Raw genomic sequence first — 27,617 nt, 5'->3', positions numbered from 1 at the left:
CTGTTAAAAACACTAGAAAGCATAAGAATCAATGGAGCCTTTCTTAAAATGATCAATAGTATCTATCAAAAATCAGCAGCAAGCATTCTCTATCATGGGAATAAAGTTGAAGCCTTCCCAGTAAGATAAGGGTGAAGCAAGGATGTCCATTATCACCACTGTTATTCAATATTTTGTTAGAAATACTAGCTATAGCAATAAGACAAAAAAAGAAATTAAAGGAATGAAAATAGGAAATGAGGAAACAAAACTATTACTCTTTGGAGATGGTATGGTTATATATTTAAAGAGCCCTAGAGAAACATCTAAAAACTTAGTCGAAACAACACCATTAGCATTGTTGCAGGATCGAAAACGAACCCATATAAATCATCAGAATTACTATATATTACCCACAAAATCCAGCAGGAAGAGATAGAGAAATTCCACTGCACTGCAGGCAATATAAAATACTTGAGAGTTTATCTGCCAAGACAAACCCAGAGACTATATGAACATAACTTCAGAACATTTTTCATACAAATAAACACCTGAACATTTGGAGAAATATTAATTGTTCATAAGTAGGCTGAGCCAGTATAATAAAAATCACAATTTTACCTAAATTCCACTTACTTGTTTAGAGCCATACTGATCAGACTATCAAAGAATTATATTATCCATCTAGAAGAAGAAAAGTTTACAAATATCAAGCGAATCAATGAAAAAAATGCAAAGGAAAGGGGCCTACTACTTCCAGATTTCTAACTATATTACAAAGTCGTAATCATAGAGACAATCTGGCACTGGCCTAGAAATAGAGTGGTGGATCAGTGGAATTGATTAGGCACACACTACACTCGTAAATGACCATAATAATCTAGTATTTGATAAACCCAAAGATCCAAGCTTTTGGGACAAAAAAGAATGACAAAAGTTGTTTGGAAAACTGGAAAGCAGTTTGGTAGGAATTAGTCATAGACTTGCTTTTCTTACCCTGTACCAAAATAAGGTCAAAATGGATTAATGATTTTGACATACATGGTGATACCTTAAATTAAGAGTGCTTAGAAAAATTAACCTGTCAGATCTATGGATAAGAAAAGTATTTATGACTGAACAAGAGATAGAGAGGATCATGGGAAATAAAATAGATTTTTTTGATTCTATAAAATTAAAAAGTTTTGGCACAAATGAAACCAGTGCAACCAAAATTAGAAGGAAAGCAGGAAACTGGGGGAAAATATTTACAGCGAGTTTCTCTGATAAAAGCCCTTATTTCTCAAATATAGAGGGAACTTTGCCAAATTTATAAAAAATAAGAACCATTCCCCAATTTAATAAATGGTCAAAGGAGATGAATGAGTTATTTTGAAAAGAAATCACTTATCAATAGTCACATGAAAAATGCTCTAAATCATTTTTTTTTGAGGGGAGAAGGAAGGGCAGTTGGGGTTAAGTGACTTGCTCAAGGTCACTTGGCTAGTAAGTATGTCAAGTGTCTGAGGCTATATTTGAACTCAGGTCCTCCTGACTCCAGGCCTGGTTCTCTGTTCACTGCCCCACCTAGCTGCCCCCACTTTTGATTAGAGAAATTAAAATTAAAACAGCTCTGAGGTACCACCTCACACTTATCAGATTGGCTAACATGACAGAAAAGGAAAATGACAGATGTTGGAGGGAATATGGAAAAATAAGTCCACTGATGTTGTTGATGGAGTTGTGAATTTGGCCCAACCATTTTGGAGAACACTGGAACTATGCCCAAAATGGTGCATGCCCTTTGACTTGGCAATACTTCTACTTATTCTGTGTCCCAAAGGGATAAAAGAAAAGGAAAGAGAACCTATATGTACAAAAATATTTATAGCAGCTCTTTTTTTGTGGTTACAAAGAATTAGAAATTGAGGGAATGGCTGAACAAATTGTTGAATATGATTTGGATGGAATAATATTGTGGTATAAGAAATGAAGAGTAGATAGTTTCAGAAAAACGCGTGAAAACTTATATGAACTGATGCAAAGTGAAATGAACAGAACCAAGAGAACATTGTACACAGTAATAACAGTATCATAACAATGATCAACTGGTGAAAGATTTACCTATTCTTTTTTTTTTTTGGAGGGGGAAAGGCAAGGCAATTGGGGTTAAGTGATTTGCCCAAGGTCACACAGCTAGTAAATATGTCAAATGTCTGAGGCCAGATTTGAATTAAGGTCCTGTGCTATATTCACTGTGCCACCTAGCTACCCTAATACATAGCTATTCTGATCAAGACAATGAACCAAGCCAAAGGATCCATGATGAAAAATGCACTTTAAAGAGAGAGACAGAACTTTGACTGCAAATTAAAACATACTTTTTTTCACTTTAATCCTTTTTTTTTCAGCCTGGCTAATATGGGGAAGAAGTAGAGGGAGACAAGAAAGAGAGAAATTAAGTACAATAGCCCTGCACTCTCGCATGGGGCTTTGTTTTGCAGAAGTAAAATAGCCAGCGGGTGACAGTGGATTGAGCACTGGATCTGGAGTCACCAAGACCTGCTTTCAAATATGACCTCTGATACTTATTAGTTTCCCTGAGCAAGCCACTTAGCCTCTGTCCAATTTAATTTATTCAACTATAAAATGGAAATAATAACTCTCACCTCATCTCCTAGAATTATTGAGGTTCAAATGAGATAATAATTGTAAAGTGCCTAGAATAGTGCCTAGTGCGTAGTAGATATTGAATACATGTTTTGTCTCTCTCCTTTGCTCCCCTTTCTATCCATTCTGTAACTACTGAGAACATAGACATGGGACCTATCTATGCTCTGTGAATAGTGGGGTGAAAGAGTCTGGATACCTATAACCCCACTATGTGAAGACTCTTAGAAATAGAAGTATAGGAAATCGTGTGTGTGTGTGTGTGTTGTGTGTGTGTGTGCACGCGTGTGTGCGTGTATGAGTTTTGGATTGAGAGGAAAATGGTATTTGCTAACAGCCTCCTATGTTGTAATAAATTTTGAAGGAATAAGGCTTTTTCGGTTTGTGTAAGTGGGTATTTTGGATATGGAGTATAGATAACTTCCTGTTCTTCAGTAGCCTTTATAGACATTATAATACCACACTGAAGATGAACCAGTCTATTCAGTGCAGCAGTCTGAGGTGGACTATCTTATCATTTTAACACTGCGTCCTTCAACATCTAATCTCCAGCTAAATCCACAGCCCTGCAAATGAATTGTTGTTCAGAATAGTAACTCTTCAAGGAAAAAGTTGTAGTATATTTAATATGTCATGTTCAAGAAATCAGATAGAGTCTAAACTCTGTACCAGGCACTTATAACCTCAGTGATATTAGAAAATATTTCTGTTAGCCTCTGTAACAGCTCTTCTTTGCTCACTTTGGTTGCACTTGTGCTGGGGACACAAAAACATGCAAGTAGTGGGGTAAGACAACACGAAGAAGAGCTGAGAAGCCTAGCTCAGAGCCCAAGGTGCATCCAAGATTAGTGTCCAAGGATCTGGTGGGTAGGAGGTAGAGGTAATTATATTACACATTTTAGACATGTCTATCAAGAAACGAAATATCACCAGTATAATTTGTTTAATATCCAGTTATCTAGATGTCTCTCTTATGCCAAGCATGACTGAGGGATATTTTGGCATATTTCTTGGTTTCCAGAATTGCCCTGGCCAAAGAATGTCATTTTTTTTTAAGAGGAGGGGGAGAAACTAACTGGTTGTGAGTCTTTTCTGAGGCCATAGGTTTCGTATCCCTAACTCTAAACTAAGGGAAATGATAGTTCTGCTAACTCTGCCTTGGTCAGAAAGAACTTGTGTGCATGGACTGCAGTATTTTAGGAAGGACTTTGACAAACTGCAGTTTCCAGCAGAATTCCACAAGACCATGTTTAGATGGAGGTACTAGAGCAACTGGGCTTATTTATCCTGGAAAAGACAAGACTTGGGATGAATAGGATGCATACTGATCACAATAATGCTAAGGAAAAATATGAAAAGACATTAAAATTCACACCACATGAGTAACAAATGAGCTATAGAACTGTCCTTTCAATATCTAGTTAATGAACTTTTTGTATGAAAGGAGGCATATAGAGTCAGGTATAGTAACTGTGCAACTTGGTTTTGCTTAAGTGTATTACTTTGTTACATGGCAGTATTATTGGGAAGTGAAAACAATGTTTTTTAAAAGGCATAAAAAATTGCTATATATGAGGAGAAAGATTGAAAGGGATGTGATAGTGATATTAAAAATATTTAAAAGGTAGTATTGTGGAAGAAGCATTTGATTTGTTCTCCTTTTTTTCTACTTGGAACCTGGATCTGGAAAGAATCAGATTTGTTAGAGCTATTTAAAAGTGAATTAGGAAGCCTTAGGAGATAGTAAGTTCTTGAGGTTTCCTATTACTAAAGTCTTCATGAAGAGATTTTATGAACATTTTTGAGGGGTATGGTGCAGAGATTCTGGGATGCTTCCTAATTTACTACTTTTACCTTTGGACACTGAAATCCTGTGATTCTATAAGAATAGCCTATATTTAGATAACAGAGCTTTCACTGCCTGTAACTTTATGTGGTCTTAATTCTCTTCTTAAGAGAAAGTGAGGAAAGTGCCCAGCATATTGAGTAAACTCTTTATGGTAGATTTGTGTGGGGATACAGATGAGTTGCAAAGGAAGGGCAGGTCAGAATGGTTTGTGATCTACATCTCTGATGTTGTGATCTTCATCCTTAAGCACATTCAATGAGATCACAGATCCATTGGAGTGTAGTCTGTCTGCCTCCAGGCTTTTCTGTGTTCTATCTTATATACAATGGCAAAAAAACTTTCTCATGATCATTTTCATTGGATCATTTTTTTTTATCCAGGCTCTATAGTGACTCTTTATTGCTTCTCCTAGGGGTCTCCAGCTGAAACCTTCCAAGTTCAAATCTTGTTGGCAAAATCGCCTACTAAGTTGATTTATGTGTTGACTCATCTCATTAATTTTCAAATATGTTGTGCACTGTGGACAATGAATCACTAGCTTTGGAATATAATTAGAGTTTTGTGTTGTTATCCCTTGTCTTCCTTTTTGCTTCCTACTTTATCCCCTTAAATACAACAACAACAAAGCACAGGGCCCCCACCAAGATATTTCATTTAGGTCTCATTTATTATTTTATCATTTAAAATTTTAAAATTATTAAACATTTATCATTTTTCTCCCCCTCCCCCACCTCCTCTCACCTAGTCAGAAGAAAGGAAGAGAGGGAGGGAGGAAGAGAAGGAGAAATATAGGACCTCTGTATCACATAAGCAAAACAAATTCTTACATTGGTCATTACATCTAAAAATGTATTTCTTATTCTGCATATTAGTACATCATCTTTTTGTCACGAGGTGGGCAATATTCTCTATTAGTCTTCTGGAAACATGGTTAATTATTTAATCTCAGTTCTTAAGTCTTCAGAATTATACATTTTTACAATACTGACATTATGTTATATTGATTTTCTTATTCTATTCACCTCACTCTGCATCAGTTCACTAATTCTTTTCCAGATCTCTCTGAAATCATCTTTTTCCTTGTGTTAGATCACTATACTATTTCATTTTATTCATATATTTCAATTTATTCAGGCATTCCCCTATTGATGGACATACTGTAGTTTCTAGTCTTTGACACCACACAAAGAACTACTGTAAATATTTTTATACTTTTAGTTACTACATTGCTACCACTTGACATCCCCCAGATTGACTCCTTTGTATTTGTAGCTACCAGGTTTTCTTCTTCCTTGTGTCTTTGCTTCCATTGGTCCTATATCTTATTCCTTTAGTCTTAGACTCTATTTGTTATCCAGTGGGACAATTAGTTAATGATGCTTTAATCTTAAACTTTTCCTTTCTCACTCCTTCTGTCTTCTGGCATGTCACTGAAACTTGATTCCCTTCTGATAAAATGTGGCATGCCTGACCACTGTTTCTGTATTGGTTACACTTTCACTCAGTGAAAGTTGTCTGTTATTTCCTGAAAATTATAATGACTTAATTATTTCCTTAGGTAGAATTGTTTTAACTTTGTTTCCTCCATTAAATTGTAAGCTCCTTAAGGGTGAGGACTACCTTTCCTCATCTTCTATCCCCAAAGCTTAGCACAGTGCCTGGCAAATAATTGGCCCTCAGTAAAGTGTGATTAATTGATTGATGCCTTTGCATATTATTCTTTTTATTTTGCTAGCCTGTTTACAGTGATTTAATAATTTACCTTATAAACATGGTCTCTCATCTGAATTGATCTTGTTTTGTATTTCTCATAACATTGCCTTTTATTCCATTCAACAAATTTGACAAACATTCAGTCCCTACCACAGTGCATGTGGTTTCTCCTGAGGTATTAATCTATGTTAAGTTTTGATTTGTATTTTGAAATCCTTTCTCATGAAAAACCTTTGACTCCTTAGATTTAGGAGACTGGGAAGAAAATTATTTTGTTCTTATGTTTCACACAACAGACACTGTAATTGCTGATCAAATAATGTGAAATTGGAATTTCATCAGACATTTAGTATGGAAAGTATATGAAAGCAATCTATTAAACTTTTTTATAGATATATTTTGTTTGGACCCAAGAAGTCACTTTCCAATAAACAACTATTCCCAATTGTTTCTTCCTTTTTAAAAAATACAGATCTTAGTTTTCATTTCATGAGTACCATTTTTGATTGAGAAATTTTTTTATGTTTATTGCTATGTGGGGAAGAAACCTCACTATGTACTTTTCAAACTTCTTAATACTTGATTTTTATAGATCATAGTGTACAAAATAGAATTTATAACAATAAAAATTAATGCCTCCATAACTTCTTTTTTTTTATTTTTTTTTTAAGCAAACAGGGTTAAGTAACTTGCTCAAGGTTATTTCTGGGTGTGGTGCTGAGTGTCTGAGCCCGGGATTTGATCCAGGTCATCCCGACACTGGAGCCGGTGCTCTTACTCGCTGAGCCACCTGGCCGCCCCTAACCTCCATAACTTCTAAAACTTCTTTCTTTTTATCTCTCCTAACTCAAAACTGTATACAGAAAAGTACATTTAAAGTAAAGACAAAGTAACTATTTTTAGTAGTGAACACTAAGAACCAGAGAAGATTTGCATAAGAGGTGGTAATTGAGTTAGGAACTTGAAAGGAGCTAGGGACTCTCAAGAGTTGGGAAAATATTCCAGGCATGGACACAGCTTGTGCAAAAGGACAAAGTGGAGAATTGGTGTATTTTGTACAGGGAATAACAAGTGGTCAGTATAGCTGAAGCTTCAAGTATATAAAAGTGAGTGTTGTATAAAATGAGTATGGAAAGGTTGGCTGCAGCCAAATTGTGAAGTACTTTGAGTGCCAAACTGAGAAATTTGCATTTTAAGTTAATTTAAAAGCATTTAGGAGCTTCTGAAGGTCATTTCAGAGAAATGACATGATTGCTCTGTTTCAGTAATAAAACACCTTTGTGGAAGATGGATTATTTTAAGGGAGAGACTTAAGCAAGTATAACAATTATAGCCCAGGTGATGAGCTATTGTGTTCTGAACTAGGATGATTGGTGTGAATGGAGAGGAGGGTAGGGATGTGTAATATACTTTCGAGGGTGACTGGACAAAACAGTACTGATTATCTTTGTGGGGCTGAGTGAGGGAAAGGGAAATATCAAGGATGGTAACAAAGTTCAAAACCCAAGTGACTGGAAAGATATTGGTTCTCTTGACAGAAAAAGGAAAATCAAGATATAATGGTCTATGTTTCAAAGAATATTCTAGATGTCAAGGAGTCATATAAGATAAACTATCAAATATGTGAGAAAGGATAGGGTCAGAAAAACTGATTTGTTGGGATAAAGAACTACAGAAGTGCTAGGAGAACTGAATTCTAATTTCAGCCATCAATTACCTCAGGATAATATTATAGTCAGGAGATAGGTTCGCTTCTGTATCTCCTTTGTAAGAATTATTCCTAATTTGTGGCAATGTTATTGAGGTAAAAAAGTCCTTATGGGTAAAAAAAAAAATTGAAAAAATCTATATGTTATTTAGCCAGAGTACAGTGGAGGGCAAAATTTCTAGAAGTGTAATGTTTCCAATTAACCAGTATCTTTTCTTTAGATTTGAGTAATTCACCATTCTTTAAAAATAATTTTAATATGCTTTTAATATTTTTATAGGATTCAGTCTAGCAGCCTTTAAAAGAAACAAGAGGAAGTTAGAGCTGGCAGAAAGGGTGGAAACAGATCTCATTCAACTAAAGAAAAGAAGACAATCAAGTGAAAAGGTTAGGAGGTGTTTGAAACAAGTATAATTTACTGTATAAATTACAAGTATAATTATTGTGAAATATTTTAAGGGGTATTTATATTTCTTATCTTTCTTAGAGCTTTTCACTACTCATTAGGCATTCGAATTGATGTTTGTCAGTAATATAAGGTATAGTACCTTATATATGTATTTTTTTTTTATCGTTCCCTGGATATTGGTGTATACTTATTTCTATACAATTCAACAAGGATCTTTAAGTACCTACTATGTACTAGGGCACTGTGTTACATGCTATGATACAAAATAATCACCTACCTTTTAAGAATTTATATACTGATAGGGGAAAACAGCATATCCAGAAATTTATTTGCATAAATGTATGCAAAGTAAATTTGAAGCAATTTTTTTTGGGGGGTGTGGTGAGTACTAACAATTGGGGATAGTCAGAATAGGCTTCTTGTAGCAGGAGCCATTTGAGTAAGCCTGAAAAATGGAGATAGTTTTCAAAAGGTGAATATGTAGAGGGAGAGCATTCCAAGAATGGAAGACAGCTAGTGCCAATGGGGGGTGGTGGCATGTGTTATACAGGGTACAGCAAGTGGACCTGAAATATTTGGTGTGTATGGAGAAGACAAATGTCAAAATGTTGTGAAGGTAACATCAAGATTCTGCATCTTATTGAATGTGGAGGATGACGAAGACTAAAGTGTCAAGGATAGTTCCTTTGTTGTAAACCTGAGTGAGTGGAAGCATATAATATTTTTGGTGCACTCCACAGAAATAAGCAAGTTAGGAAGAGTAGTTTGTGTGGTTGTGGTTTGTCCTTTGTTCTCAAAGAGGACCATGACAGCAGGGAGATGATGACATGACTTGCAATTGAATTTAATTTGAGTGAGAGAGGGCTATTCAAAGTTACCAGCTTCACTTTCTCCTCCAGAGACTTCTGGGTCCAGTAGCCAGATATTGTTCAGGATTGCTGGAGAGGGCCCAGGATACTGTGGGAGACCTTGGCCTTTTTAAGCTAAGGTCTTTTAAAGTTCTCACTTTGAGTGAGATAACGCTCATTCAGTGAATAGGATTCTTTAAGAAGTGAGTCAAGGGGGGAGGCTAGGTGGCAAAGTGAATAGAGCACTGGCCCTGGAGTCAGTTGGACGTGAGTTCAAATCTGGCCTCAGACACTTAACACTTACTAGCTGTGTGACTTTTGGCAAGTCAACTCCAATTGCCCCTCCAAAAAAGAAAAAAGTGAGTCAAGGGACGACCTCTTCATTAAAAAAAAAAAAAGAATCAGACTGGGAGGGGAAGACCTCAGAGTTGCTGCGCAAAAGAGAAACTGTTACTATTTACATTCACTCTGAGCCCAGAAGGCCCCCAAAATAACCATTGAGTGGTGCTTGGGCAGGGACCTATTGTTATCCAGTCAATGATATCCAGAGTAAATTGGGTTTAAGACTTGGTCTTTGAGACCCCAAGTTAACTTAGGGCTATCAAAATTTACCTTCCTTTGGGCAGAACACCCTCAGATGAAGGCATGAGAGGAGAAGAGGGGCGGATGAACAGAGTTGCCCAACTGGAACTGGCCATCTGGGTTTCCATTAGGGCAGCTTGGACTACTTCACTGGTTGTGGTTTGTCCTTCATTCTCAAAGAGGACCGTGACATCAGGGAGATGATGACATGACTTGCAATTCATTTGACTTGAGTCAGGGCTGTACAAAGTCACCAGCCTCACTTTCTTCTCCAGAGCCATGTGGGTCAAGTGGCCAGATATAGATCAGCATGACTAGATAACTTTCCCAGGTTAACAGAATTGCTCAAAGCAAGATTTGGACCCTGGGCTCCCTCCTTCAAGTCTGGTGCTCTTTCCATTAAACTATGCTGCCTTCTTACAACTTCTCTTCAAACAGCTTATACTTCAATTGATGATATGCTGAAACATGTATTTTAAGGACAAATAAAAAATAACCTGTGAATGAGTGCAAATTAGTATTGTACAAAAAGACTATGTAAATCCTGAAGTGATGGAGAGTAAAGGAGTCAAAAATTGGATTAATCAGAGAAATCTTAATGTATGTTATTGAGCTTTGTTACTTACCTGTAATATCTCTGTTTCAATACCACTGATTATAAATATTAATTGTATTTGATTGTTGCATTAAGTATTCTACAAGATCTTTGATTTCATTTGGGTAGTGACTTTGCAGATTACTACCACCTCACACCTTAATAAATATTTGTCATAAATTGTCAAAAACCAAACATATGTATGTATTATATACATGTATATGTGTGAGTGTATACATGTATGTATATGTATACATATGTACCTATGTATATCCATAACTATAAATATAGATCTAAACATCCATCTGTCTTTATCCATCCATTGATCGACCCATCCATCCACATGAGAATTTCAGGAACTTACGTTGGTTCTTAGCCAAAAAGTGTTACTGAATCTATTTTCTAAGCATTGCATTTGGGTAAGATATGCCATTGCTTGTTCACTGTTGATATAGTCTTTCAGAACCCTTTATACTGTGATAAGACAGTGGAATAGAATTTTAGCTGTATAAGAATAAAGTAAGATGATGAAATTATCAGTGTAAGGTACATGGTATAATGGGAAGTGTATGAATTTTGCAAGTAAAAAGTTCTTAGTTTGAGCTCTGCAACTTATTAGTTATGGGTCTCTGAGCAAGTTTCTCTGAGGAAAAATTTCTTCATCTATAGACTAGTAATAATGATATTTGTATCACCACTTACCTCACAGCATGCTTATGAGGAAAGCACTTTGTAAGTTTCAAAGCTGTATATAAATGTGAGCTTTTTTTTCCCTATATCTTATATGTTATTTGGAAATTTTCAGCTATATTTGATTAGAAAATTTAGTATTATTTGGGGGAAGTGATGGGACAAAACAAATTATCTATCTTCTAAATATACAAGTGTTCTCTATGTGATCCCTGACCCACCTTTGTAGTTAATAATAAAAGTCAAGATCATAAAAAAATATATCTTTTGTTTATTTATTGCCTAAATTTCCTTAGCATACTTTCTCCCCTCCCCTCAGAGTCAAGAAAGTGTTTATTAAATTATGTTCCTGGCAGCATGCTATGTTTGAACACCATAAAATTGTGAGATGACAACATAAGATATTACAATAACAAAAACAATTAGGAAGTCATTGTACTCATTTTAAACATTGAAAGTAAATCTGACAAAATGAAAGGTTAATATTTAAACCTGGGTTTAATGTGGTGATTTCAAGGCATATCTATTTTCAGGAAGGGAAAGAGTGATAATAGAAGCCACAGGGTGATTGCCATGTATTAGATGTTTCCTAATTTGTAACTATTTTGTTCCTGTGCCTTGTTCTTGAATGCAAGTAAAATCTGCTTATGGAGAATGTGGAGAGGTAAATATGCTACTCCACATTTAGAATACTAGTATATGTGCCCCCTCCCTTTATGTTCCCAGTAGAAATGTGAAAAGAAAATTCTTTTTGATGTTTTATTCTGAAATTTGATAATATAGCAAATGTATGTTTTTTTCTTGTGTTTTTATGTTGCTTTGACTATCTTATTGGGATTCTTCCTATAATTTTTTCCATATTCTCAATTAATTTCTGTTTTGTAGTAGTAGTAGTAGTAGAAGGAAGAGGAGGAGGAGAATAGTAGTTGTATTGAGGTTTGGGGTTTAGGGGTGCTTGAGACCCCAAAATACTGATACCCCAGGTTCTGCTGAATGAATTTGACTCAAGTCTTCTCTCAGCCAAAGAAAAGCAAAATTTATTAAAGATTCACCATATTGGGTAGACTCTTAAGGAGCCAAAGCATTCTCAATGCTTATATTGACAAGCTGGCCAGAACAATCTGAAACAGACTGAGTCTGAGCGGTTTCGTGGAGGCAAGATGGATTTTATATACAGAAAAATTATGGGAGGGATCTAGCGGCTGGTCTAGTAGTCTGTGAGGAGGGATCTAGGGAGGGTCTTGAGGAGGAGTCTAAGGAGGATCTTTATGGGACTGAGGTCAGACCCCAGGAATCAAGAGATGAGATTTTGATGGAATCAAGGGTGGGAAACAGTCAAAGGTAACAGACTATGGAGGTCTAGGCTAGTTTAAGGGTAACAGATTTTGTCATAGATATTTTGATAGGATCAAGCATGGGAGGTAGCTGAAGGCTACCTGGAGATAACAGACAATGGAAGAGTAGGCTAGGTTAAGGGTAACTGAGATTCAGTCATATTGATAGTGGAAGACTTGACCTCTGGGGAATACCTGATCAAGTGGGAAGATTCAAAGGGGTTCCCAGAGCCTAAACCTTATCAGTTGTAGTAGTAGTAGTAGTGGCAGTAGCAGTAGTAATAGTGGTAGTAGTAGTGAAGAGGTTACCCATAAAGAGGATTAGGGTTGCTCTGGAGACCCCAAAATACCGACACACTGGGTCCTGCTGAATGAATTCAACTCAAGTCTTCTCAGCCAAAGAAAAGTAAAGTTTATTAAAATTTTGCTTGCATTAGACACAGTAAGTCTGTGCTAGATCATTCTGTGGTGCTCTCACTATTCTATGGCGCTCTCACTATTCTCACAAACATGGAGACAAGATGGGGTCTTATATACAGAAGGTTGTGGGAGGAATCTAAGGGTGGTCTAGGGGAGGAGTTTGGGGAGGGTCTTCAGGAGGAGTTAATGAGGTCAATGAGTGATTAAGGGTGGGAGGCCACCTGGAGACTACAGACAGTGGTGGGCTAGGCCAGTTCAAGGGTGGATTGATATTTTGATAGGCTCAACAGGTGGGAAGTCTAGTAACAGAGATTTGGGCTCAGCCACAATGTATAGCTTATTGCCTCATGCAAATGCCTCATCAAATGAGATGATTTAATCAGAATTCAAGGGGTGTTCCCAGAGCCTGTACCTCAAGGACTCAAGGAGAGCTCCAGGGGGCTCCCAGGGCCCATACCTCATCAGTAGTAGTAGTAGTAGTAGTAGTAGTAGTAGTAGTAGTAGTAGTAGTAACAGTAACAGTAGTAGCAGTAGCTGCTTGTGTGATCAAGTAATACAGCCTTTCTGAGCCTCAGTTTTCCCATCTATAAAATAAGGATAACAACATCTGATTCATGGGGTAGTTGTGAGGCTTAATTAAATGAGGATATATTTAAAATACTGAAAACATTACAATGATATGTAAATACCCACTCTATTCTGCTTATTATTATTAGAATCTCTAGTTTCCTTCTGGATTCAATTCTGTGAACCCTTTGCTGGTCTATCTAGTTGTTAGCACTTTTCCTCCTCAGTTTATCTTGCATATATCTATTGTTTTTACATGAGATATTCAGAATCCAGACACTGTTTTTCAGTTTTCCTTTTATATCTCTAGCATCTAACGGGGTGACTTGTTCATAGGAAATACTTAATAAATGCTTGTTGACTTCACTTGAATTGGATTAACACAGTCAAGGAAAGTAAAATTTACTATTGTGTTACTCAGCAACCCTTTTAATCAATGACTTTCATTTTCTGTGGGTGTTCCACATTACAATATGTTTTGTGTTTATAAAGTCTAGGAATGATAGAGTTACCGTGTGTGTGTGTGTGTGTGTGTGTGTGATTACCCACCACATGGAATAATGAACAAATTCATGAGTTTTGCTTGTGTATACTTGAATTCCAAAGATGAAATGTTAATTCATTTCTCACATTTATTCCTCGATCAGAATTGTTTCCATTTCAAATAGTTGATTGACCTTGGCTCTCAAGTGTGAATTGTAAGGATTATCAAATTCAAACATTTGTGGAATGTAAGCATAGTTTTATTTATTAATTCTCACTAATGGCTTGTAATCAAGGCACAAGATGTTAGATTTGAAAAAGGAAACCGTAAGTTTCTTTGAATTGTAAACAAAGGATGATTTATTAACTGATTATTCTCCTTCCCATGGTCTGTTTTGTGACTTTCAAGTATATACCTTGAAATGCAAAGAAACAATTCATATTTCATCTGGATTGGGTTTAAGGTTAAGTTATTGTAGATCTACTTTCCTTAAGTGTCATACATTCTGTATTTCCAATTATCCTGCAAAACAATTGTCCCTAAAAGCCAATTAAATTTTACCAACTGAGCTTTGAGGCTGACCTGGTCTATTATAGGGGGGATGTGCACTCTCAAATCCTTTTCCCCATGACTGTTGGGCACTTTTAACATGGAGTATGAATCTTTTCCCTTTGGGAAAGTTAAAAGTAGTACTCTTATATAAGAAATTGTTCATATTATTCTGAGAGTCTCAAATAGTATGGAGAATAATGCTTTTGATCAAGATTGGGTTAGAGCTAGCCTAGGACTTTGGATTCAAGGACATCGGATATATGGACTGGTAGAGTCACTGGAAAAGAAGTAGGCATGAACATTTAGATTGGGATTTTCCTCTACTAGTTTCTTCTACTCCTCTAGTCCTCACACTTTCCGAGTCAACTTTGCATATAAATTTTTTTCTGAATTGAATTGAAATTTACATAGCTATCTTAGCTTAGAGATTGAAGTTCAAATTAAAATCAGAAGATAGGGGATGGCCAGACATTTGAAGTAGAGCAAAGACTGAGAGACAACAGTAGAGGAATGTGTATGGGATACTGAAGTGGCGTACTAACAGGGACTGTCCATTATTGCCTATATTTGTGTATAGTTGGAGCTTTTCTGTTGTTATTTTACCAGGGTTCATATTCACCCTACTTTTAAAGTTTTTCTCAAAATGAAGTGTAGTTTTCTATTTGTAGATAAAAGGATTTGTATTGCTTCACAAACAGTAATGCCTCCAAGCCATTTATTTCATTATATCATGTCATATAGTAGTGTTCATGATCATGTTTAATTAGAATTCAATTTTCTCATTAAATATTTTAATCTGAAGTATTTTGAAGTACTAGGCTATAATGTAGGAATATAGAAGTTTCAGATGAATAACAATGACTTTTCCTTAAATGTGTATGAAAGAGTTCTGTCCTGTTTCAAAAGATGAACATTGTATATTTTGGCTTGTACAAAATTCCTTTCAAGGGAAGAGAATTCAATATTCCAAATATTATTAAGTATTATTTTACCTCAAATGTATTTTCTATGTATTTGCACTTTTATTAGCTTACTTTGAGTTCTGTGCACTTTTTCTTGTATAGAATTATTCAGAGTACTTCCATTTTTCAATGTTGACAAAATCTGTTATAAAATAATAAATGTGCTTTCTCTATTTTCCAAGCTTTATGTTGCAGATTGTACTTCTTTTATGTACAAAGTTGTATTTAAAAAAAATCCAGGTGAATTAAAAGAGGAAGTATGATTCACAGTTATGTATCTTTATTTTGAATAGTTACTGATGCATGTGATTTGGTCATTCTTTACAAAGTAATGTCACCATCCGTCATCTTGTGTTTAACACTATGCTAGCACATACATGTATAGTTTGTCATGGGGTTCAAAATCAATAGCTGGATTATGAAATGATACTATTTCTGTGGCTAGTGACGAAACAGGACCACACTTTTAAAACACATTAAAAAAATAAGCAGATCATGAAACATTGATTGTTTTCTATGTGCACAATATACTAGGTGTGCTATGAGGGGATTGATTGAAAGATAAATAGTAAATGATCCTTATTTTCATAGAGCTTACAATAGCCTTTTCATTTTCAACTGAGGAAAAAAGACAACTTTATCCATTAATAAGGAGGTTTTAATGATTTAGCACTATTTTTTGTGGAGTGTTATTTCATAATGGTTATGTTTCATAGTCCCTGGAAACCAACTTAAAAGAAATATTATCATTTTTGTTTGTTTTGGAATGACACTGCTCTTTCTTGTTTCTCTGCTCAGCTCTTTCCTTACTTTTTGGTCTCCCTTATGGAAACTTCATTCATTATCACTATTAACTGTTGGTGTACCTCAAGGATCTGTCCTGAACCCTTTTAACTTTTCTCTCTTTCCTGAGTATTAGTAGACATTTCAAATTAAACATATATAAAACAGAACTAACAACCCCCCCCCCAAAACCCACCTCCCTCCCAAACTTCCTTATTATTAAGGAAACTATCATCCTTCTAGTGATCCAAACTTTGCCTCATCCTCAACTCCTCATTGTAAGTCAACTGACATATACAGTCAATTGCCAAATCTTGTCTTTTCTAATGTCTACAACATCTCTTTACCTCTGTCTCCTTCTCTCTACAAACATAAGTTCAGGCATTTGTTGCCTCTTTCTTAGACTATTGCAGTAACCTAATTTGTCTCCTTGGGTCAAATCTCAGCCCACTATTCTCCACATATCTGCCAAAGGAATTTTCTTAAAGTACATAGCTGACTTTTTCACTCGATAAGTACAGTGGTTCCCTGTAATTTTTAGGAATCAAAGAAAATATCCTCTGGCATTTAAAGATCCTCACATTCTGATCTCTTCCTACCTTTCTAGTTTTCTTATACATTACTCTCCTCTGCACACTCTGGATGTAATCTTTATGGCTTACTTGCTCTTCTTTACCTGGATTACTCTACCTCTTGTCCCTAACACCTTTGAATTGATCATTCTCCATGACCAAAATCCTTTTCTTCAGTACTCAACTCTAATGATGCCTTCTGCAGAAGACATTTTTCAGTCTCCTCAGCTGCTTGTACCTTTCTTTCTAAGACTTGCCTTATATCTGCTTTTTGTGTATCTTGTATGTACCTGTATATAGTCAGTCCTCAACTTTCACAATGTTTCTAGAAAATTGTCTGAAAGTAAAAAACGCAAATGTTGATCCCATATGGAAATAGCTTAGGTTTCCGTGACCACCAAAAACTGTAATCTTTCACTAGAAATCACTGAAAATACACTTTTCTGCATACAGTTCTTTATAACAACACATTAGTTCTGATAAAATGTACTTTTTCTAACACAGTAACCATGAAATAACCCATAAAATTCTGGGAAGAGGAGATGTACACAGGATGGGATGTGAAGAATCAGGAGCAGTGATGTTGAAATGATGATGATTCAGGGCAGTTTGGCTACCCCCAGCCAGGTGTAATATGCATATATATATGTTATCTCTTTGATTAGCTTGTAAGCTCTTTCAGGGCAGGAACTATAATTCCTTTTTCTTTTTATCTCCCTCACTTTGGAAACAAAATAAGTACTTAACAAATGCTTATTGATTTATTGAAAGAGTTAACTAACTATTGTAATTCAAGGCTTGCCCACAGGCCCAGTGTAATTTAGAAAGGAGCTCCTTTTATTGAAAAACAAAGTCAGAATCAAATGAATGTTAAAACATATACTTAATATAAATTTTGAAAAGCTGAATTTGAATATGACTTGGAAAGAAGTGACTTTATTTTTACATCATTTGAAAATGGTTGGAGGGACCTTGCTTATTTGTTGCATTTTGGAGATTTTAAGCATGTCTCCACCTGGACCCCCAATTTTACCAATTTTTCAAAAATATAACTGAGTAGCTAGGTGGCATAGTAGATAGAATATTGGTCTGGGAGCCAGGAAGACTTGAGTCTTCCTTTCTCAGGTTCTTACTAGCTATGTATCTGGGAAAGTCGCTTGTCTTTTGTTTGCCTCAACTCCTTGAACTGTAAAATTAGGATCAAAATAGCACCTACCCTCTAGTGTTGTAAGGATCAAATGAGATAATGTTTGTAAAGCCTTAGCACATTGACAGCATATAGTAGGCATTTGATAAATGCTTGTTCCCTTCCCTTTTCCCCTCTTTTTAGTAGCCATTGATTTTAGTTTAATGTAAATAGAAATTCTTTATTTGCTCCCATCATTTTTACAAAATAGTGTTTTAATAATTGAACTAAGCTTTTCATCTAAACTTGTATGTGAGAAGGAGGGAGGGAAGGAAAGAGAGAGAGGATGTGAGAAGAATTAGAGATAAGTCATTTCAATTATGTGATTTTTTTTTCACTTATCAATTTCAAATGAACAAATTTTAAAGATCTTTTCATTGCTTTTGATTATTTGGCAAAGGACTGTGTGTTCAAAACCACTCTAAAAGGATGCAGCAACTTTTAATTTTATGTTCTTTAGCTACCACATAGGGGCAAACCAAATTGGCCACATGCTTAAGAAGGGAAAATGTTGAGTCTTGCTTTGTGCATTTCATATAAATATATTCAGTTCTTTTGAAGTATATTGTGGGTAACAAATTTTTTCTTTTATCCTCCATCTTGAAATTATTATGTAAACACTTAACTGCATCATACTAAATCACTGTACTTTTGGGTGAGAGGTAGGTTAAGATCAAAGAAAACATACACATAAATACCAATGTATTTCTTTCAGATTTTTTTTCCATTTGTACTTGTGTCTCTGCATATATGCATGCAAAAAGATAATTAGTATATTTCAGAAATTGAATAGCAGTTTGACCCAGAGCTTTTGTGGTCTTCCTTGGAGAGATGGCTAATGAGCAGTAAACAATGGAGCAAAAACAAAACTTTCAGTTTGACTGCCTTTTTTCCATTTTAAGTATTTTGTTTTCTGAGAATATCTGAAAATACTAGCCTTAGAGTTAATTTATCATTGTTGTTGTTTGCATGATTTTTAAAAAGAATTTTAAATCATGTTGTATGAGCTTTACTTGCATTTAAAATATAAATACTTGCCTTTGTTTCAAAATTACCATTGCCATGCACAGAAATGACTAATTGCCATTACTAGATATCTTTGTGTTATCTTTATAGATGTTAGCCCATAAATAAATCTGACATTAATTGAGGTGTTCCAAAATTCTAACCTATTACAATTAGTAAAGCAAATCATGGCAGTTGCTGTGAATAACTTCAGGGTCTAATCTCATAGTATAATGAACTATTTATTTATAATAAATTAAAACATAACATTCAAGAAACTAAAGAGTAACACTCATGACAACATAATATAACAGCTTATTACTAAGGTGGCCACATAGTCTTAAACAAAGCATATCATTCAGTATATCTTATAGTCATCCTTAAGGGATATCAAAAAGTACACCATCCACCCCTAGGTCAGAGTAAGTTACAAATTTCATAAGTCAATACAAAATATCCAAAGTAAAGTCTTCTTTTATCTTGACTCAAGGCTGACTTCCAAACCCCATGATTCCTTCTTCACAGGGTGACCACTCCCAGCTCTTGTCTGGATTCACACATAGGCAGCTCTCCACTCCTGTTCCATATCTCAGCTCACTGGGACTGCTCTACTCTAAGCTCTTCACAGTTTGTATTTCTGGGAAAACAAAGCTTAACAGGGCTATAACAGTATTTGTACACATTACTAGCACTATCATCTCAATTCACTTTCTGTCTGAGAAATCAACACAGAAGAACAAAGAGGTCTGCTGTCTGAGAAAGTAGCACAGATCAACAGACAGAGCACCAACATCACAAAAATTCTCTCTCTCAGTTCTACCTGCTCCCAACTCTGCTCATACTCTTATCTACTTCTTCCTGTTCCACCCTTTTTGCAAGCTCCTCCCAATGTGGGCTCCCATGTGATTGCATTCAATCTATTAAGGGGCAGGGAAGATCTTAAAATTCCCTTAGGCCTATTAAGGGCAGGGAAGATCTTCAAACTTCCTTAGGCCTATTTAGGGGTATATAGTCAATTATAATCAGAGACTTTTGATACAATCAAAGATGAGGCTCAAAGGAACTTGATTAGCTAGAACTCAATCCAGATAAACAGCAAAAAATCCTATTTTGCTTGCCATTACACAATTTTACATTATGTCATATCATAATACATGGATAGTAGCATATTCTGATATTTTAAAATAGAGCAGTTTTGTAGTAGAACTATTAATTTAATTTAACTTATTTAATTAATTTATAGTAGAACTATTAATTAAATGCAACTTGACAGCATAAAAATATTTTATTTTGTTTTTTAAACTTTCAGCCATTGTTCAAAGAAGAAATTGAGACAAGAACTCAGTCTTGTTTGAGTACTTTAGGTGGCTTACGTTATGTACAGAATATAAACTTAATAAATTATGAGTAACATTTGTGATTTCTCTGTTACTTAAAATATTTTAGAGAGTTACATGTATGAAGAGGAAAGGATTCAGAATAATTTTCCTTACTTTTGGTTCTAAATCTGTCTTAAATATATGGCAGCAATCCTTTTTCTTATAGTTTGAAAGGACAAAAGTATAGATGGTCTTTGTTAAATCCAGAAGTTGATTTTATTTTAAAACAGTAGTAATAGTAGCCTTAAGTTTTCCTTGGTGATCTTCATAATTACCTCTCTCCCCAATCTCTAGAGGCCTCCACCTAAATCTTATAGTAATAAGCTAGTCAAGAAAGAGGTTGTTTTCTGTTGGGGTCCTGGTCCCAACTCCAGCCTTATCTTACTTTATACCCGGTCTTCGGATGTTTCCAGCTTCTTGTCTCCAAGAAGAAGTGGTAAGCCCCCACAGAACATCCAGGACACGGAAAGTATGATGCGAAGCTATTAATTCTGTTACATCTTAACAGCACCACAAGCAAGCACAGGAACAGGCACAGGAACTAACTCACTTCCAGGTGGAACTGGAACTAAGCAGGAACTAAGTGAACTAAGAAGGAACTAAGCAGAAACTAAGTGAACTCCTCACTTCCTCTCTCCCCCCAATTTATAAGCCTTGTGGGGGCACGCGTTGTGGGGCCAATCATGTTCTTTCCCGAGTACGCTGTAAGAGACCAAGGAGCAACGTCCTTCCCGGAAGTCCTCTACGCACTGCCACGCAGAGTGTCACTCGCGTCACTGCGCCCCAAACTCCCTTATCCCTGGTTGGTTAACCCCCAGGCAAAGCTGTCCCAACAACGTGCCTCAGAAAGCCATGTGCACCCCCTCTGGCTGCCCCCTTGTCACCTATCATGTGGGAGCCAATCGTGCACTCTCCCGAGTGCAGGGCAAAGGAGTATGTGTTAAGAGGAGTCCGTGTTTATGGGGCACGCTCAGTGCCATGTCGGCCTTTCCCAACCCAGCAGAGTCAGCCCCCACGACCCTGCGCTCAATGCCATGTCTGCCTTTATGGCCCGGCAGAATCGGCCTCCATATCTCCAAGCCCTTGCCCCTCAGAGGTCATGTGCACTCCCTCTGACATCTTGTGACTGCTGCAGTGTCTCTCACACTCGCGGCCCTAACAGTTTTCCATTTAAAATTTTAGTATTAAACATAACCAGGTACCAAGTTTGAATATTTCTTCCTGACTTTTAACCCTTTCTACCCATTAGCATCAGAATTATTATGAATTACTTTTTAAAACATTTATAAGAACCAATTTTATTTAGTTAGTTTTCATATTCTAGATTCTTGAGGGATAGCATCAGTGGAATTCTTTGTCCAATGTCCTTGACATGAAGATTGCTTTGGTACTTGACTTGAACCATGCCATTATTTCTATGAGTCCAAGTAACTTTTCCCCAGATGACTCTTGTTCTGTTGGGTATACTACCGGGGGTTACTGTGTATTTTTTTTTTTTTTTTGCTTTTTATAGGCACATCTCTTGCTTAAATACAATTCAGTTTCATCATGGACTTAGACTCTTTCAATTTTGAGAAGAATTTTATATGTGAAAATTGGGAATCTGGTTTCATGGATCTCATTTGTAGCCAGCAAAAATGGCCTTAGGTCATAGTCTTTCAAATATCTTGCTGTTCTAGAAGCCCATTTTCCAGTAGGCCTCTCAGGCTCCAAGCTGGTAAAAGGGAAAACCTATTATGCTATTCTTCTTGGGTTTGTTATTGAATCCCTTATATTTTTTTTATATCTAACTATCTCAACTATCTCTCTCTCTCTCTCTCTCTCTCTCTCTCTCTCTCTCTCTCTCTATATATATATATATATATATATATATATATATATATATATATATATATATATATATATAGTTCAATAGATGGGGAAAAACCAACTATACTTACCTTATCTATCCTGTTGGAAATGTAAACTCTGGGCTCAATTACCTTTTTGGACATTTTGTGTTCTGTACACTCATATCTTCCAACACATTCATCTATTGACCTCCGTGAAAGACCCTAACCCTCCAATTTATATATCCAAACTTGTCTCCTTTTCTAACCTACAGTTTTGTCTTTCTTGTTGTCTTTTGGACAATTCATTTGTGTCTTCCTGTCACCCTAAGAACATTGTGTTCATAAACAGACATCATCTTTTCCCCTTAAATTGGCTTCTCCTTACTTCCTTATTTCTCTACTTGGTATCACTCTTTTGGTTGGCTTTAAGACATCAAAGGAATTGTTCTGTTTAAACCTTTCCATCTTGCTAATTTTACTATTATTGTTAAGGGTATTAACATTCTCAGTCAGTTCAGGCTCTGGCTCACCACCTAGGTTTCAACCTAAATTCCTTACCCTCTCACTCCTCCCCCACATACAATCCATTAACAAGTCTTGTTAATATCTCTCATTTATGCTCTCCCCTTCTGTCCTCTGATACTGCTACCATCCTGTTGAAGACCCTTATTACCACTTGGATGAACTTGGCAATAGCCTTCTGGTTGGTCTCCTTGCTTCAAGTCTTACCCCACTTCTATCTGTCGTCCATTTAGCAATAAAAATGATTTTCCTAAAATATGGGCATGACTATGACTCAAACTCCTGTAGCTTCCTATTAATTCTAGGTTCTGTTTGCCTTTTAAAGCCTTTCATAATCTGGTCCCTTCCTTTTTCCCGGTCTTCTTACATGTTACTCCTCTTCATGTACTCTTTGATCCAGTGACACTGGCCTCTTTGCTTTTCTTTGAATAAGACACTCCCTCTCCTTATTTCACATACACTGGCTATCTTCTAAATCTGAAATGCTCTCCATTCTCACCTCTACCTCCTGCTTTCCCTGTATTCCTCAAGGCTTAGCTAAAATACCATCTTCTGTAAGAAGCCTTTCTCTATCTTCCTTAACCTATTGCCTTCCCTCTGAGATTACCTTTAGTTTATTCCATACTTATCTTGTTTGCACATAGTTGTTTCCACTTTATTTCCCCTAGGAGATTGTTAACACTTGGAAAGCAGGTACTGTTTTCTCCTTTCTAGATTATCTTCAATATTTAGTGCCCCTTCTGGCACTTAGTAGGCATTTAATAAATGTTTGTTGACTTAATTTCCTGAATCTATGATTAGTTTTCTGTCCACTATGCCATGAAAGGGAAAGTATAGTTCAGACAGAGGAAGAAGTTACAAACATGAATCTGAAAAGGGATAGAAATGAAGGGAAGTTCAGATGTGGAGAATTTGTCAAATGGAACAATGTTTGATGAGGTCCAAAATGTAGCTTGGAGGCAGATTGCGAATCATCTTAAGGAATTTTGACTTTATTCAATTGGCGGTGGGCATTTGTTGGAGATTTTTTAAAGGGCTTTTCAATATAAAGATGAATGATGATAATGATGGTGATGATGATGATAGCAACATGTACCTTGCTCTTTATGGTTTGCATACATTATCTCACTTGTTCCTGACAACTTTGTCAGAGAAGGGGACAAGGACTTATTAAGTTCCTTCTTTGTACCAGGCATTTTACTAAGCACTGTACAAACATCTCATTTTCTCCTCTCAACAATCTTGAGAGATAGAGGCTATTATTATCCTCATTTTAAATGTGAGATTTAGAGGTTATATGCTCCATATAGTAAGTGTCTGAGGCTAAATTCTAACTTAGGTCTTTTTGACTCTAGGCCTAGCACTATATCCACTGCTCTACCTAGCTGCAGGTACTTCAGATATTAATTTTTTGTTTTTTTGCTTTTTGGAGGGCAGTTGGGGTTAAGTGACTTGCCCAAGGTCACATGGCTAGTTTTTGTATTAAGTGTCTGAGGCCAGATTTGAACTCAGGTCCTCCTGACTCCAGGGCTGGTGCTCTATTCACTGTGCTACCTAGCCGCCCCTACTTCAGATATTATTACCCTCATTTTACATATGAGGGAACTGAGACAAGAAAAGTTTAGTGACTTGAGGGATTTGAGTATGAGAATTGAACTCAAGTCTCTCCTGACTCCAAGTTCTTATTTTTTCCGTTATGTTATTGTGGTTATAGTATGAAGTATGTATTGAATCTGGAACAGACTGGAGACAGACCAGTTAGTAACTTAGTCAATGAGTACTTATTAAACACTTAGTATGTGGTAGGTACCATGCTATTAGAATGCCATTGTTTCAGTTCAATCAGAATTGACAAAGAGGAGATAGCCAGTCTATATTATTAAGGGTGATGAATATTAATAGGACTTGGCTACTCAATGGGAGGTCAGGAAAAGGATGGAGTCAAATGTGAGTGAGGTGCTCTCCTTCAATGTAGAATCTAAGAAAGGTAGAAGTTAGGAGGATGGCCAGATTTAGGGAGAATGATGATTATTTCAGTTTTGGACAGATAGTGGAGCATACTTATAGGTACATCAAGAAGGGAGTTGGAGAGCCATCACTGGAATCTCTGAGTGATCAAGGATGGAGATATAGATTTGCATAGGAGTTTAAGCCTTGTGATAGATGCAAATAGCAAGGGAGAGATTATAGAGGCCTTTAACATCCTTTGACTAAACTGCTGAAAAAGCTTCATTGCTTCCATCCTTACCTACCCCCAGACTAGTTTATCTCACATACCAATGCCAGATGAATCTTTCTAGAATAGTACTTTGATCATGTTCACTTTGCAATGAGAAAACCTTTAGTGGTTCCCATTGCCTGCACAATAAAGTCCAGACCAAAAAGCCCAGCCTTCAAATCCCCTTTAATATTCATCTCTATCCTAGCTTTCTATCCTTATCTTCCATCATTTTTTTCTCATGAACACTGTGCTTAAACTGAATTTGTCCCCTGAATGTGCTTTGTGCTTTTACCCCCTCTATAACTATGCTTGTTTCACTTACTCTTGAGATATATTACCTTCTTGTTTCCTTTTCATCTTTCACATATGTTTACACATTCAACTCGGATCCCATTTTTTGTGACATTTTCTTTGACTACTTCAGTCAAATTTGAATTCTTCCCTGAACTCTAGCACTTATCTCATGAATCACTTACTTGCACCTATCAAATGCTATTTTGAATTATTTATTCAAATATCTTATCTAAATAAAATGCTACTCTGATATCTTATCAGGACCTGGAAGTGAATGTGTTCTTCCAGGTTATGACAGTGAAACACAAACTTAAATATTAAGGTCCTTCTAAGTTGAAAAGCCTAGGAATATAATTCTTTTGGATTTATTTGTACAGTTAAGTTCAATTTGACAAATATTTAGTTCCAATCACTTAATAAGTGAGTCATTGTGCCAGCTGCTGTGGTGCAAAGACCAAAACAAAAACAAAAAACAAGAAAAAGTCCCTTCCCTCATGGAGCTTACATTCTGTTAGTGCCTGTTTTTTGCCCAAGAAATAGCTCAGATTGTGGCGGCTAGGTGGCGCAGTGATTGAGAGCGCTGGCCCCAGAGTCAGGAGGACCCAGGTCGGTACCAGCCTCAGATACTTAACACCCACACAAAAAAACTGGCTGTGTAACCTTGGGCAAGTTACTTAACCCCAATTGCTTCAAAAAAAAAAAAAAGAAATAGCTCAGTTAACTTCTGAGGGACTCCTTACCATTTGGTTCACTACCAGGTAATAATGGTTTGTGACCCAAGGCACTCACTAACTGCCCCTCACACTCCCCTCTCCCCCCAGTTTTTACATTCCAATTTAATACAAAGAGTAAATAGTAAATCCTTCAAGTACTGAAGTGAGTGTAGGTAAACTGCATCCCTATCTAGGCTTCTAAGGAAATACAAACTACCTTATTCTTTTAATTTCATCCTAGTGCATAATGAATAAGCATTGTTGGGGCAGCCAGGTAGCACACAGAGTAAGAGCACTAGCTCCAGTGTCAGGATGACCTGGAGATCGAGTCCCGGGCTCAAACACTTAGCATCCACCCAGACACACCTGGCCGTGTAACCTTGAGCAAGTTACTTAACCCGATTGCTTAAAAAAAATAAGTATTGTTAATTGATCACCTATAAACTATGTCCTCCAAACATTAATAACTGTTTTGATGAGACAAAAATCCAAAATGTTTCATATTACTAATTTTGTTTGGTGAGCTGTTTTATGAACAGATGATAGTTTTTGAAGTTTGAAATTTGTTATTTATGTGTTTTAAGCTTTAAATTTCCAAAACATTTCTTTTAACCACTTAGTGTAGCTATTTGCATAATGGATGAAAGGGCATAAATTATCTAAATATGTAGTGAGTCAAATATATTGAGAATATGAAAATCAATCATTCTAAACATTTAGAGAAAATGATCATTGGGAAATTTCACATAGAGATGTCCATAAAACCTCAACACAGCATTCCAAACAGGGGAGTCGAGAAGTTCCCACAAGGGGGCATGCTCATCTAGAGAAAGTAAAAACAAATATTCTCCTTCTACAGGAAAAGATCTATGGCTGAAATTTTTAAGAAATACACATATAGTTCATTAAGTGTTTTTATTTCATGAGGAAAAACCAAAGAATCTTTACTACTACTAGTACTAATTATTATTTTAACGGTTTCTAGTTCATTTAAAGAGTGGTTTGCATTTGTGTTATGGCATCCCCATATAGCAAAAGCATGATTTTTATTATGCCTCACACATAAGTGAATATTTGATTTGAAATAGCATTTGAATGAATTAAATTGAATCAAATTGAAGTCCTACACACACCATTGTACTTAAGGGCAAAGTTCATGAGTCTCATCCTGTATTCTTCTCACCCTTGAGCTTTTGTGAATTTATTTCTATTCCAGTATAAATTAGGTGAGATATTATATATTCTTCTTAAGTCATTTGTAGAATAGAAAATGATGCAATTTCTTGATTTTCATAATCAGTACATTTGTATGTGTGTGTGATACCACTAACCATCATGTATCAGTGATGGATTTGTACTGACCTGTTATCTTTGTTAATTCATCCTCTCCTATTAACTGTTACCTTACAATAAGAGCCTCAACTAGGAAATTAGATACCTTGGAAAATTCAGTTGAAGTAGGTGTTGAGGTAGGGCTAGGTCATATTCACATAACAATGAGCCTAATAGTGACATTGCTAGGTCAGAGGGTATGGACTGTTTAGGGAGTTTGAGAACACAGTTCCCAAATCATTTTCCAGAATGACTGAACTAATGACAACTCAACTAACAGCACATCCCTCCCTACCCCTGCAGCCTGTCCAACATTTGTTATTTTTCTTTTTTTGTCGTCTTTGTCAATCTGATGTGCGTGAAATAGAAACTCAGAGTTGCTTGAATTTGCATTTTTCAAATTATTTTTTATTTTGGAGCATTTTTTTCATAGAATT

The 27,617-nt window shown here is 36.1% G+C and overlaps 1 protein-coding gene across 4 annotated transcripts in view; it reads left to right on the top strand.

Moving 5' to 3' along the window:
- Positions 1–27,617, top strand: part of TASP1 (taspase 1) — a 326,885-nt gene that overhangs the window by 96,036 nt on the left and 203,232 nt on the right. For all 4 annotated transcript variants that reach the window (XM_069075434.1, XM_069075433.1, XM_069075435.1 and 1 more), the window contains one exon: positions 8,179–8,285. In XM_069075434.1, coding sequence (XP_068931535.1) covers positions 8,179–8,285 — 107 coding nt within the window. The remainder of the gene's footprint in view (positions 1–8,178; positions 8,286–27,617) is intronic.

Source organism: Petaurus breviceps, unplaced genomic scaffold (assembly GCF_028583685.1).
Source record: "Petaurus breviceps papuanus isolate PSGF00001 unplaced genomic scaffold, PetGlider_PUasm1.0 90919, whole genome shotgun sequence".
Classification (NCBI taxonomy): Eukaryota; Metazoa; Chordata; class Mammalia; order Diprotodontia; family Petauridae; genus Petaurus; species Petaurus breviceps.
The sequence above is the reverse complement of the archived record's forward strand: the minus strand, read 5'-3'. Positions and strand labels throughout refer to the sequence as shown.